The sequence below is a fragment of the Hyla sarda genome, chromosome 2 (genome assembly GCF_029499605.1).
Source record: "Hyla sarda isolate aHylSar1 chromosome 2, aHylSar1.hap1, whole genome shotgun sequence".
In the NCBI taxonomy this organism is placed as follows: domain Eukaryota; kingdom Metazoa; phylum Chordata; class Amphibia; order Anura; family Hylidae; genus Hyla; species Hyla sarda.
The window spans coordinates 370833951-370846600 of NC_079190.1; the positions used below are offsets into that span (position 1 = coordinate 370833951).

The 12650-nt window shown below is 42.5% G+C and overlaps 1 protein-coding gene across 3 annotated transcripts in view; it reads left to right on the forward strand.

Moving 5' to 3' along the window:
• LOC130357970 (myeloperoxidase-like) overlaps positions 1-12650 on the forward strand; it is a 106175-nt gene that overhangs the window by 47274 nt on the left and 46251 nt on the right. For all 3 annotated transcript variants that reach the window (XM_056560762.1, XM_056560763.1, XM_056560764.1), the window contains 3 exons: positions 3536-3656; positions 5359-5488; positions 10548-10754. In XM_056560762.1, the coding sequence (XP_056416737.1) occupies positions 3536-3656; positions 5359-5488; positions 10548-10754 (458 nt within the window). The remainder of the gene's footprint in view (positions 1-3535; positions 3657-5358; positions 5489-10547; positions 10755-12650) is intronic.

Below are 12650 nucleotides of genomic sequence, written 5' to 3' on the forward strand. Positions count from 1 at the left end.
TTGCCTCTGATGGGGATACAATAGAACGGTCATTAGTTTATCATGTGCTTTGTATTTTGACCGTATTTGCATCATATTTAGATTTTTTATATTTTCATATTTTTACATGTTATGTAAACAGAATACATACATGTAGTCAATTGTATCCATAGACTTGCATTGGACAATCATATGATTTCAACTTTATTAACAAAAAGATGCAAGACTAGAGTTAAAAAACATATACTTTTGAACCCCCCCCCCCCCCACACACACACACACACACAAAAAAGAAACAGATATAAGCGGATGCTTAAATGGGAGCTGAACTGCAGTTACCCAGCAGCACCACTATGCAATGAATGGTGCAGAGCTCCTGGCCCCGTTCATTGTATAGTCACTATAGTGCATATATACTATAGTGCAAGGCATCAAACAGCTGATCTTTAAAGGGGAACCCCCCCCCCTAGACATCTTATCCCCTATCCAAAAGATAGGGGATAAGATGTCTGATTGCAGGGTCCCACCGCTGGGAACCCCCGGGATCTCAGCTGCAGCACCCACTGTCATTACTGCACAGAGAAAACTCGCTCTGTGCGTAATGGCAGGCAATACAGGGGCTGGAGCATCGTGATGTCATGGCTCCGCCCCCTTGTGACATCATGGCCCGCCCCATTAATGCAAGCCTATGGGAGGGGGCGTGACGCCCCCTCCCATAGACTTGTATTGAGGGGTTGGGCCGTGACGTCACGAAGGGCAGAGCCGTGACGTCACGATGCTCCTGCCCCTGTATCACCCGCTATTCCGCAAAGAGAGAGTTTGCTCTGTGCAGTAATGACAGTGGGTGCTGCAGCTGAGATCCCGGGGTCCCCAACGGCGGGACCCCCATGATCAGACATCTTATCCCCTATACTTTGGATTGGGGATAGGATGTCTAGGGGTGGAGTACCCCTTTAAGAGTGCCAGGTGTCAGATTCCCATCGATAAGGGATCGATGGACTATCTTGTGGATAGGCCATCAATTAAAAAGTCCCAGAAAACCCCTTTGATCTTTAAAGGGGTACTCCAGTGGAAAACTTTCTTTTTCCTTTTTCAAAATTAACTGATTCCAGAAAATTAAACAGATTTTACTTAAAGGGGTTATCCAGGAAAAAAAACTACTTTTTTTTATATATCAACTGGCTCCAGAAAGTTAAACAGATTTGTAAATTGCTTCTATTAAAAAATCTTAATCCTTTCAGTACTTATGAGCTGATGAAGTTGAGTTGTTCTTTTCTAAGTGCTCTCTGATGACACGTGTCTCAGAAACCGCCCAGTTTAGAAGCAAATCCCCATAGCAAACTTCTTCTACTCTGTGCAGTTCCCGAGACAAGCATAGATGTCAGCAGAGAGCACTGTTACCAGACAGAAACCAACAACTCAACTTCAGCAGCTGATAATTATTGAAAGGATTAAGATTTTTAATAGAAGTAATTTACAAATCTGTTTAACTTTCTGGAGCCAGTTGATATAAAAACATTTTTTTTTCCTGGAATACCCCCTTAATAAAAAAAAAAAAATCCTTATTCTACTAGTACTTAACAGCTGCTATATGTACCAGAGGAGGTTGAGCCCTTTGTTGTTGTTCTTTTCAGTCTGACCACAGCGCTTTCTGCTGACACTTTTGTCCATTTCATGAACTGTCCAGAACTGGAGAGGTTTTCTATGGGGATTTATTCCTACTCCAGACAGTTCCTGACATGGACAGAGGTGTCAGCAGAGAGCACTGTGGTCAGACTGAAAAGAACAACTCAAGTTCCTCTGTAGGATACAGCAGCTGATAAGTACTGGAAGGGTTACGATTAATAGAAGTCATTTACAAATCTGTTTACCTTTCTGGCATCAGTTGATATAAAAAAAAAAAAAATATATATATATATATATATATATATATATATAGAGAGAGAGAGAGAGAGAGAGAGAGAGAGAGAGAGAGAGAGAGATCAGTTGATATAAAAAAAAATAGAGAGAGAGATCAGTTGATATAAAAAAAATAGAGAGAGAGATCAGTTGATATAAAAAAAATAGAGAGAGAGATCAGTTGATATAAAAAAAAATAGAGAGAGAGATCAGTTGATATAAAAAAAATAGAGAGAGAGAGAGAGATCAGTTGATATAAAAAAAAATATAGTTTGAAAGAAGAGATCGCAGACGGCACTCACGGAAACAGCAAGAAGTTTTATTCGGGATCGCTGGTCCACGCAACAACAACGACAGGTAAGTCGACCGGTTTCGCGCTACACAGAGCGCTTACACGTGACCTCTGATAGAGGTCACGTGTAAGCGCTCTGTGTAGCGCGAAACCGGTCGACTTACCTGTCGTTGTTGTTGCGTGGACCAGCGATCCCGAATAAAACTTCTTGCTGTTTCCGTGAGTGCCGTCTGCGATCTCTTCTTTCAAGTTTTCTACGCTTATGCTTATGGCGGACTGAGCACCGGATTTGTGGCAGTTGGACGTGAAGGTGCAGTGATCCAGTAACTCCGGCAGAATCGTGAGTGCGGCAGTGCCGACTTTTCTCCTTCTCCATGTGAAAAAAAATATAGTGTTGAGCGGCATAGGCCATATTCGAATTCGCGAATATTCGCATATTCGTTATGTCCTAGTTTTATTTTCGCATATGCGAATATTCGTGTATGCGAAAAATTCGCGAATGCGAAAATTAACATAAGTGAATATTGGCATATGCAAAATTAACACGTGCGAAAATTAGATATGCTAATTTTCGCATATGCGAATGTTCGCACGCCAGTCTCACATAGTAGTATTACAGTCTTCTTTACACCACACAAGCTGGAAGCAGAGAGGGATGATCACTGTGATGTGTACTGTGAAGAAAAAAAAAAAAAAACAAAAAAACAATATTCGTAATTACGAATATATAGCGCTATATTCGCGAAATTCGCGAATTCGCGAATATGCGATATTCGCGAATAATATTCGAATTGCGAATATTCGCGAGCAACACTAAAAAAATAGAGAGAGAGAGAGAGATCAGTTGATATAAAAAAAATAGAGAGAGAGAGAGATCAGTTGATATAGAAAAAAAATAGAGAGAGAGAGAGAGATCAGTTGATATAGAAAAAAAATAGAGAGAGAGAGAGAGAGATCAGTTGATATAAAAAAAATAGAGAGAGAGAGAGAGATCAGTTGATATAGAAAAAAAATAGAGAGAGAGAGAGAGAGATCAGTTGATATAAAAAAAATAGAGAGAGAGATCAGTTGATATGAGAGAGAGAGAGAGAGAGAGAGAGAGAGAGAGAGAGAGAGAGAGAGAGAATTCCATTCCACTGGAGTCCCCCTTTAATGTAAATGTTGAAAAACATGACTGGATATTTAAGAACGGTATTTTTTTCTACATTAAAAAGTATACATTTAATATATATGTCTGATATGTGCAAAGAATGTATGTGAAAAGGACCTAAGAAACAAGTTTGTAGATTCAAGAAGACAACTCTTTGCACTTTTACTGAATTAGCTTTTTGCCTATTTTATCAATGTGCACATTTTACTCCACAGATGCACTAACAGAAAAACAAAAAGTTATTCTTTCTCGTCTGACTGGATGTGCCTATCAGCATCTGCCACAAGTGTGCGACACTTCCCCCTACCGGACCATCACAGGAGAGTGTAATAACAGGTAATGAGTAATAAAGTGTAAATACAAGTAAATACACATATAGAAGTCTACAACACCTCAAAAGCAAGTAGTAGTACAGAACATGTAATACCTCCCTGTACTGTCGGGGGCACTACCAGACAGGAATTCAGTGCATACACTTCAGTGATATAGGTGTTTTACCAGTGAATGCCCATTCTGATTGGTCCGTTCTTCCAGACTTTGACATGTTTTGCAGATCTGGACAGTCCGTACATTGTATGTTGAGTCTGGTTACAATGGTCCGGAAAAGTATGTTGAAACTATTGTATGTTGAGGCCATTGTAAGTTGAGGGATCACTGTACAGTGGTGTGCAGGCACCATTGGGGAAAGTTATCAAAACCTGTCCAGAGGAAAAGTTGCCCAGTTGCCCATAGCAACCAATCAGATCGCTTCTTTCATTTTTAACAAGGCCTCTGAAAAATGAAAGACGCAATCTGATTGGTTACTATGGGCAACTCAGCAAATTTTCCTTTGCACGGGTTTTAATAAATCTCTATTAGGTTTTAATAGACCAAGCATAGTATATTCCAGTGTTTCCCAACCAGGGGGCCTCCAGGTGTTGCAAAACTACAACTCCCAGCATGCCCGGACAGCCGAAGGCTGTCCGGGCATGCTGGGAGTTGTAGTTTTGCAACATCTGGAGGCAACCTCGTTGGGAAACACTGGTCATTACTTTGTCTGCTATACACTGGTTTATGATTTATCTGTAGGACACAAAGGTATGATTGACTATTCACTTGTGTCTTGCAAATAAAATGTATATTGGCATAAACCAGACCAGACATATTTACTGGTAGACTATGTTTTGTTTGTTCTTTTAAAGCCTATAGGTACATGCCGTCCATTGTCCATGTACAATTTCCTTTGCATCTTAAAATCATTTTTCGACCTCATATCCCATCCTCACATCCCGTCCTCCTATCCCGTCCTCCTATCTCGACCTCCTATCTCAACCTCCTATCCCGTCCTCCTATCCCGACCTCCCATCCTGACCTCCTATCCCGACCTCCTATTCCGTCCTCCTATCCCGACCTCCTATCCCGACCTCCTATCCCGACCTCCTATCCCGACCTCCTATCCCGTCCTCCTATCCTGGTCCTCCTATCCCGTCCTCCTATCCTGTCCTCCCATCCCGACTTCCTATCTCGACCCGTAATATGTGTACCAGGTATTGAAATATCTCCAGCCGTACGGAAGTTGGGGGTAGTTAAGGGTTAAATTAACTATCCTATATTTTAAGTGGACATATAAGTAACATGTGACCAAGTATTATCGAAATATCTCCAGCCGCTTGGAAGTTAGGCAGTAACATATATTTCCCATTGACTTGTATTGAACTTTAAACATAAACCCCGCCCCTGGCAAATGGGGGTGAGAACGGGTTAAATCACCTATCCTATGTTTGTTGTTGACATATAAGTAAATAGAGTGGTGCAGTTGCCCATAGCAACCAATCAGGCGGCTCCTTTCATTTTTAAAGAGGCCTGTGAAAAATGAAAGAAGCGATCTGATTGGTTGCTATGGGCAACTGCACCATTGTTCCTCTGCACAGATTTTGATAAATCTCCGAGTTATATATATATAGATTCTTCTGCTTCAATTTTAGTGAGATTCAAAATCTATATTGCAGTTTTGTACCAGCATAAAATACATTTTGCCATTTTATCATATCTTTTACAGAAAGAATCCTATTCTTGGCGCATCCAACACTGGTTACAGACGTCTTCTCAGCGCAGAATATGAGGATGGTGTATCACTGCCACGAGGCTGGACTCAAAGCCGTCCCATCAATGGGTTTACTCTACCATTGGTAAAAATGATGTACCAAGTAACCCTAGTTTGCTGGGTTCTGATTAGTGTTGCTCGCGAATATTCGCAAATTTTATTCACGAATATCGCATATTCGCTAATTTGCGAATATTCGCGAATATAGCACTATATATTCGTAATTACAAATATTAGTTTTTTTTTTTCACAGTACACATCACAGTGATCATCCCTTTCTGCTTCCAGCTTGTGTGGTGTAAAGAAGGCTCTAATACTACTGTGTGAGACTGGCGTGCGAATTTTCGCATATGCGGAAATTAGCATATGCTAATTTTCACATATGCGCATTTTCGCTTATGCTGAATTTTTGTATACGCTAATGTTCGCATGTGCAAATTTTCGCATACACGAATTTCCGCATATGCGAAAATAAAATGCGAATATTACGAATATGCAGATTTAGCGGATATATGACGAATATTCGTCCATATATTCGCGAAATATCGTAAATTCGAATATGGCCTATGCTGCTCAACACTAGTTCTGATTTAGTTTTGTGAATTCTAAAGCAAAATCCACTGCTGGGACCCCCAGTTATCATACTAGGAGGAGTATCTCTTAAAGGGGTAGTCCAGTGGTGAAAAACTTATCCCCTATCCTAAGGATAGGGGATAAGTTTGAGATCGCGGGGGGTCCGACCGCTGGGGCCCCCTGCGATCTCTCTGTACGGGGCCCCGGCTCTCCGCCGAGATAGCGGGTGTCGACCCCCGCACGAGGCGGCGGCCGACACGCCCCCTCAATACATCTCTATGGCAGAGCCGGAGATTGCCGAAGGCAGCGCTTCGGCTCTGCCATAGAGTTGTATTGAGGGGGCGTGTCGGCCGCCGCCTCGTGCGGAGGTCGACACGCCCCCTTCCCGCCGGCTGTCGGGGCTCCGTTCAGGAGATCGTAGGGGGCCCCAGCGGTCAGACCCCCCCCCCCCCCCCCCGCGATCTGCAACTTATCCCCTATCCTTAGGATAGGGGATAAGTTGCTCACCACTGGACTACTCCTTTAAAAATACACATAGATAAAAACATACAGAGTACTAAAAACAATTCTCACCTGCATTTTTAAAGAGAATCTGACAGCTGTTCACCTGTACTTAACCTAATATACTGGGTTATAGTGCGGGTAAAGGGCTTTAACCCCTTAAAGGGTAGCTCCCACCAAGTACTATATAATCTAATATGTCCCTACCTAGTAGTAATCTAGCCCTAACCCCCTACCTGGCTTCAACAATTTTTTTTATCGCTTTAATAGAGCAGATTTAGTGCTTCTAAATCTGCTCTACAAAGCAGGGCAGGAAGCAGCGCTTCCCAACAGGCGCGACATCACTGACGCCTTGCTGGGCGCTTGCTTCCGCCCTCAGATCGTCTATGCAGCGCTCCTGTGCATAGATGATCTGCCAATAGCACTGCAGGCAGCTCCGGGGTCTCCTCCTCCCTGTTTAGCTGTGCATGTGCTACCCAGGGAGGAGGAGTAGAGGAGCATCGCCGGCCTGCCGTACACAATATTACAGCCGAGACCCGAGACCGGTATTATAAGATCTCAGAACAGACATACTCATCCGGAGGTTCAGCGCAGCAATGAGTGCGCGCGCTGCCTCCGGACAGGGTAATAGGGGCGGGCGGGGCTGCTCGCGAGGCCAGTGGAGCTGGCCAATGCGCGCAGCCCCAGCTATCAACGTGCTCGCTCTCGCCTGTTTGATTGAAAGGTGGGAGCCAGCACCGCAGTGACTGAATTTCGACTCGTTGCCAGGCTTAAATGAGTCGAAATTCTGTAGTGACGTCACTGCCGAATGCATTCGGCCACTAGGAGGGCGAACCCTAGTGGCCACATTTAAAAGTGATTTAAACTGGTTTAAAATCACTTTTTTTTAATTAAAGTATATTAGAGATATGATGTAGTACTTAAGTACTACAGCATATTCATTTTTTTATTTCATGACAGTGCCCATTTAAGGACCCGAGGTTTTTCCGTTTTTGCATTTTCGTTTTTTCCTCCTTACCTTTAAAAAATCATAACTCTTTAAATTTTGCACCTAAAAATCCATATCATGGCTTATTATTTGCGCCACCAATTCTAATTTGTAATGACTTCAGTCATTTTACCCAAAAATCTATGGCGAAATGGAAAAAAAATCATTGTGAGACAAAATTTAAAAAAAAAACGCCATTTTGTAAATTTTGGGGGCTTCCGTTTCTACACAGTACATTTTTCGGTAAAAATGACACATTCTCTTTATTCTGTAGGTCCATACGATTAAAATGATGCCCTACTTATATAGGTTTGATTTTGTCGTACTTCTGAAAAAAATCATAACTACATGCAGGAAAATGTATACGTTTAAAATTGTCATCTTCTGACCCCTATAACTTTTATATTTTTCCACGTATGGGGAAGTATGAGGGCTCATTTTTTGCGCCGTGATCTGAAGTTTTTAGCGGTACCCTTTTTGCATTGATCAGACTTATTGATCGCTTTTTATTCATTTTTCAAACTTTTATTAGGGAAGGGGTTAAATGATCATTATTCACTTTTTTTCACTTTTTTTTTTTTGCAGTATTATAGCTCCCATAGGGGGCTATAACACTGCACTCAGTGATCTTTTACAATGATCACTGGTTTCTCATAGGAAACCAGTGATCGATGATTCTGCCGCTTGACTGCTCCTGCCTGGATCTCATGCACTGAGCAGTCATTCGGCGATCGGACACCAGGAGGCAAGGTAAGGGACCCTCCTGCTGTGTCTCAGCTGTTTGGGCTGCCACGATTTCGCCGCGGACATCCCGAACAGCCCCCTGAGCTAACCGGCAATGATTTACTTTCACTTTAGATGCAGCGTTCAACTTTGAATGCCGTGTCTAAAGGGTTAATAGCATGCGGCACTGCAATCAGTGCTGCACGCTATTAGCCACGGGTCCTGGCCATTGTTAGAGGCCGGACCCGACACGCTATGGCGCTATTACAGAACGGGAGCGGACTCATGACGTACCGGTACGTCATGGGTCCTTAAGGGGTTAAAATGAAGGGTCACTTACTCTTCATGGGAGGGGCGGGCTGGGAAGTTTATATTGATGAGGCAGGGGAGCTTGGCAGGCTGGCTCCCCGTCTACAATGTGTGTTGGAGAGCAACATGAATAAAAGCTTGAAAAGACAGAACGCTCAACCCACGCCACCAATAAGAGTAGGGGTCTATTTACACGGCAGAATTTCCGCACATCCGCACCAATTCCGCACCAATTAAGCTTACGCATTCATTTGGGTGGCTTCTGGCTTATGCGGATTTGGTGCGAACTTGGTGCGGAAACCGTGCGGAAATTAGGAAGTATGAATGGGAGTGCAGAATCCCATAAAAGTCTATTGGGCTTTAACTCCTTAAGGACGCAGGGCTTTAACACAGGGTCATTTGGTCATAGTGTGTCGTGCCCGGCACTTCGCAATGGCCGGGACCCGTGGCTAATACCGGACATCCCCCATCGCGGTGATGCCCGGTATTAACTCATTAGCAGTGGCAATCAAAGCTGATCGTTGCGTCTAAAATTTTAAAAAATGCTTACAGGCAGCTCAGTCGAGCTGATTGAGACCACTGCGGTGAAACCAGTCAGCTGAGGACACCCGAGGAGGGTCCCTACCTTCCTCCTCGGCATCCGATCGGCGATTGATTGCTCCATGCCTGAGATCCAAGTTGGAGCAATGGAGCGCCAACAACACTGATCAATGCAATGCTATTGCTTAGCATTGAACAGTGTATGCTATCAAGGTATTGCATGTTATAGTCCCCTATGGGGGCTATACAAATGTAAAAAAGTGTAAAGAAAAAAACTTAATGAATGTGATTTAACCCCTTCCCTAATAATAGTTTAAATCACCCCTTTTTTCTCCCCAAAAAACTATGTAAATAAAAATAAATATAAACATATGTGATATCGCCGCATGCATAAATATATGAACTACAAAAATATATAGTTAATTACACTGCAAGGTCAATGGCGTACAAGTAAAAAGAAAAAAAATTCCAAAGCCCAAAATAGCGTATTTTTGGTCACTTTTTATACCATCGAAAATTAATAAAAAGAGATCAAAAAGACCCATCAAAACAAAAATGGTACCGATCAAGAGTTCAGATCATGGCGCAAAATAAGCGGAACAATAAAAAAGTTATAGGGGTCAGAAGAGGACATTTTTAAACATTATACATTTTCGTGCATGTAGTTATGATTTTTACCAGAAGTACGACAAAATCAAACCTATATAAGTAGGGTATAATTTTAATCATATGGACCAACAGAATTAAGATAAGATGTAATTTACTGAGAAATGTACTGCGTAGAAACGGAAGCCCCCAAAAGATACATATGGTGTTTTTGTTTAGTTTTTTAAAATTTTGTCCCACAAAAAATAAATTTTTTTTTAGTTTCACTGTAGGTTTTTGGTAAATTGACTGATGTCACTAAAAAGTACAGTTGGTGGCACAAAAAACAAGCCATCATATGGGTCTGTAGGTGCAAAATTGAAAGGGTTATGATTTTTAAAAGGTAAGGAGGAAAAAACGAAAGTGGCAAAACGGAAAAACGCTGAGTCCTTAAGGGTTTAAAGGGGTATTCTGGGTTTATACATCTTATCCCCTATCCAAAGGATAAGGGATAAGATGTTTGATCGCAGGGGTCCCGCAGCTGGGGACCCCCGCGATCTCGGTGCAGCCCCCGACATTCTGTGCCGAGTGCTGCTTCCAAGATGTCACGCCCCCTCCATTAATGTCTAGGGGATAGGGGAAAAGATGTATAAACCCGGAATACCCCTTTAATTTAAGGTGGAAACTGCATGTGAAATCTGTGTGGAATTCCGCACGTGGAAATTTTGTCGCGTAAATAGACCCTTAGTAACACTTTATTTAAAAGCTCTTAACCAATACTATCAACCAACATATTGGTTTTAGAGCGGTCGAACAACGTACTGATTCTCTTTAAAGCTAAATGAAAACAGAAACTTAGCTTATTAGTGAGCTAGGATCTAACACATCCCCATGATATACCATTAACTGAGATGTTCTTCAACAGACTCGGAAAGTGTCAAATGAAATTGTGAAGTTCTCAACTGAGTCACTGGTCTTGGATGAAGGTAGATCACTCGTGTTCATGCAGTATGGTCAGTGGTTGGATCACGATGTAACTCTCTCTCCTGACATCCCTTCAAAATCAACCTTTTTTAAAGGTGTTGATTGTGAAACCAGCTGTGTGCAGGCGCACCCATGTTTCCCAATAAAGGTATTTTTTTGTCACATATGAATGTATATTAAAGAGTATTTTTAGTTTTTAAAATGGTCAGATAGTAAATATACACTGCTCAAAAAAATAAAGGGAACACTTAACCCCTTAACTACTAGGCCCATTTTGACCTTAAAGGGGTACTACCGTGCTGACAACTTATCTCCTTTCTAAAGAATAGGGGATAAGTTGCCTGATCGTGCGGGGTCCCGCTGCTGGGGACCCACGCGATCTTGCACGCAGCACCCTGCACTCATCAGGCCCCTGAGCGAACATCTGCTCCGGGTCTGATGACGGGGCCGGTGATCGTGACGTCACAGCTCCGCCACCGTGTGACGTCACGCTCCGCCCCTCAATGCAAGTCTATGGCAGGGGGCGAGACAGCTGTCTCGCCCCCTGCTATAGACTTGCATTGATGGGTGGAGTGTGACGTCACATGGGGGCGGAGCCGTGATGTCACGATACTCCGTCCCCGTGATTGGCAGTCATCAGACCCGGAGAAGATGTTCGCTCCGGGGCCTGATGAGAGTGGGGTGCTGCGTGCGAGACCGCGGGGGTCCCCAGCCGCGGGACCCTGCGCGATCAGGCAACTTATCCCCTATCCTTTAGATAGGTGATAAGTTGTTAGCACGGTAGTACACCTTTAAGGACCAGAGCCTTTTTTGCACATCTGACCACTGTCATTTTAAGCATTAATAACTCTGGGAAGCTTTTACTTTTCATTCTGATTCCGAGATTGTTAGTGGTAAAATGTTGTCGATACTTGCATCATTTCTTGGCGAAAAATTCAAAAATTTTATGAAAAAATTGAAAATGTTAAATTTTTCTAACTTTGAAGTTCTCTAAGGGAAATAGACATTCCAAATATATTATATTTTGACTCACAAATACAAGGGTGGATATTTCTCAAAGCTGTCTATGTTCTGCATCAATATAGACCAAACTACAGAGGGTTAGGCTAGTCTATTGTGCGCCTAATTTATCAAAATAGAAATAGAAAACAAAAAGGACCACACAGGGCGTCTAGTGCATTATCCTAAGGTGCAAGAGAAAATAAAAAGGTGCTGGTATTGAGCTCACCTTGAGCGCAATAGTATGCGCATATCACCCCGATGTCTGGGGTATAAGATGATGAGGTAATGCCGGGAATGCTGCACTGCCATCGGGATGTGGATCCAGATGGGCGTCTGTCCACCAAGAGTGCAAGATAAACCGAGAAAAAGGAGATCCCTCTTAGGCGCTGCTTTTCCCAACAAATTTCACTTAGACGTAGGTAGATAAAAAGTTAATCCTTTTTTTATTGTACCAATGACACGTTTCAGGTCCATACCCTTCCTCAGATTGGCATGATGCCTAATTTATCAAAAGGCGCAAGGCTCTTGATAAATTCTGTGCACAGACTTTGAGATCTATGCTTTACACTGTGTTTAAACCTGCTCCAACATGGTCTGACATTTCGGCGTACTTTCAGCCGATGCGACTTGTCACTGAAAAGTCCCTTTTGATAAATTCAGCACCAATGCATTTTTCAATGTATTTCAGTCTTAAACAGACTAGCATGCATCATGTTCTAAAAATCCTCTAGAGCAAAAGTCGCAGAAAAGTCGCACATATTTAGACTGCGACTTTCTGTGCGACAAATTTAGACAGGAAAAACCAGCCTAAATCATTTGATAAATCTCCCCCAATATGTCTACTTTATGTTTGCATCATAAAGTTGACATGTTTTTACTTTTGGAAGACATCAGAGGGCTTAAAAGTTCAGCAATTTTCCAATTTTTCACAAAATTTTCTAAATCGGAATTCATGGACCAGTTCAGGGTTGAAGTGGATTTGAAGGGCTTTCTTATCAGAAATACCCCAAAAATGACCCCATTATAAAAACTGCACCCCTCA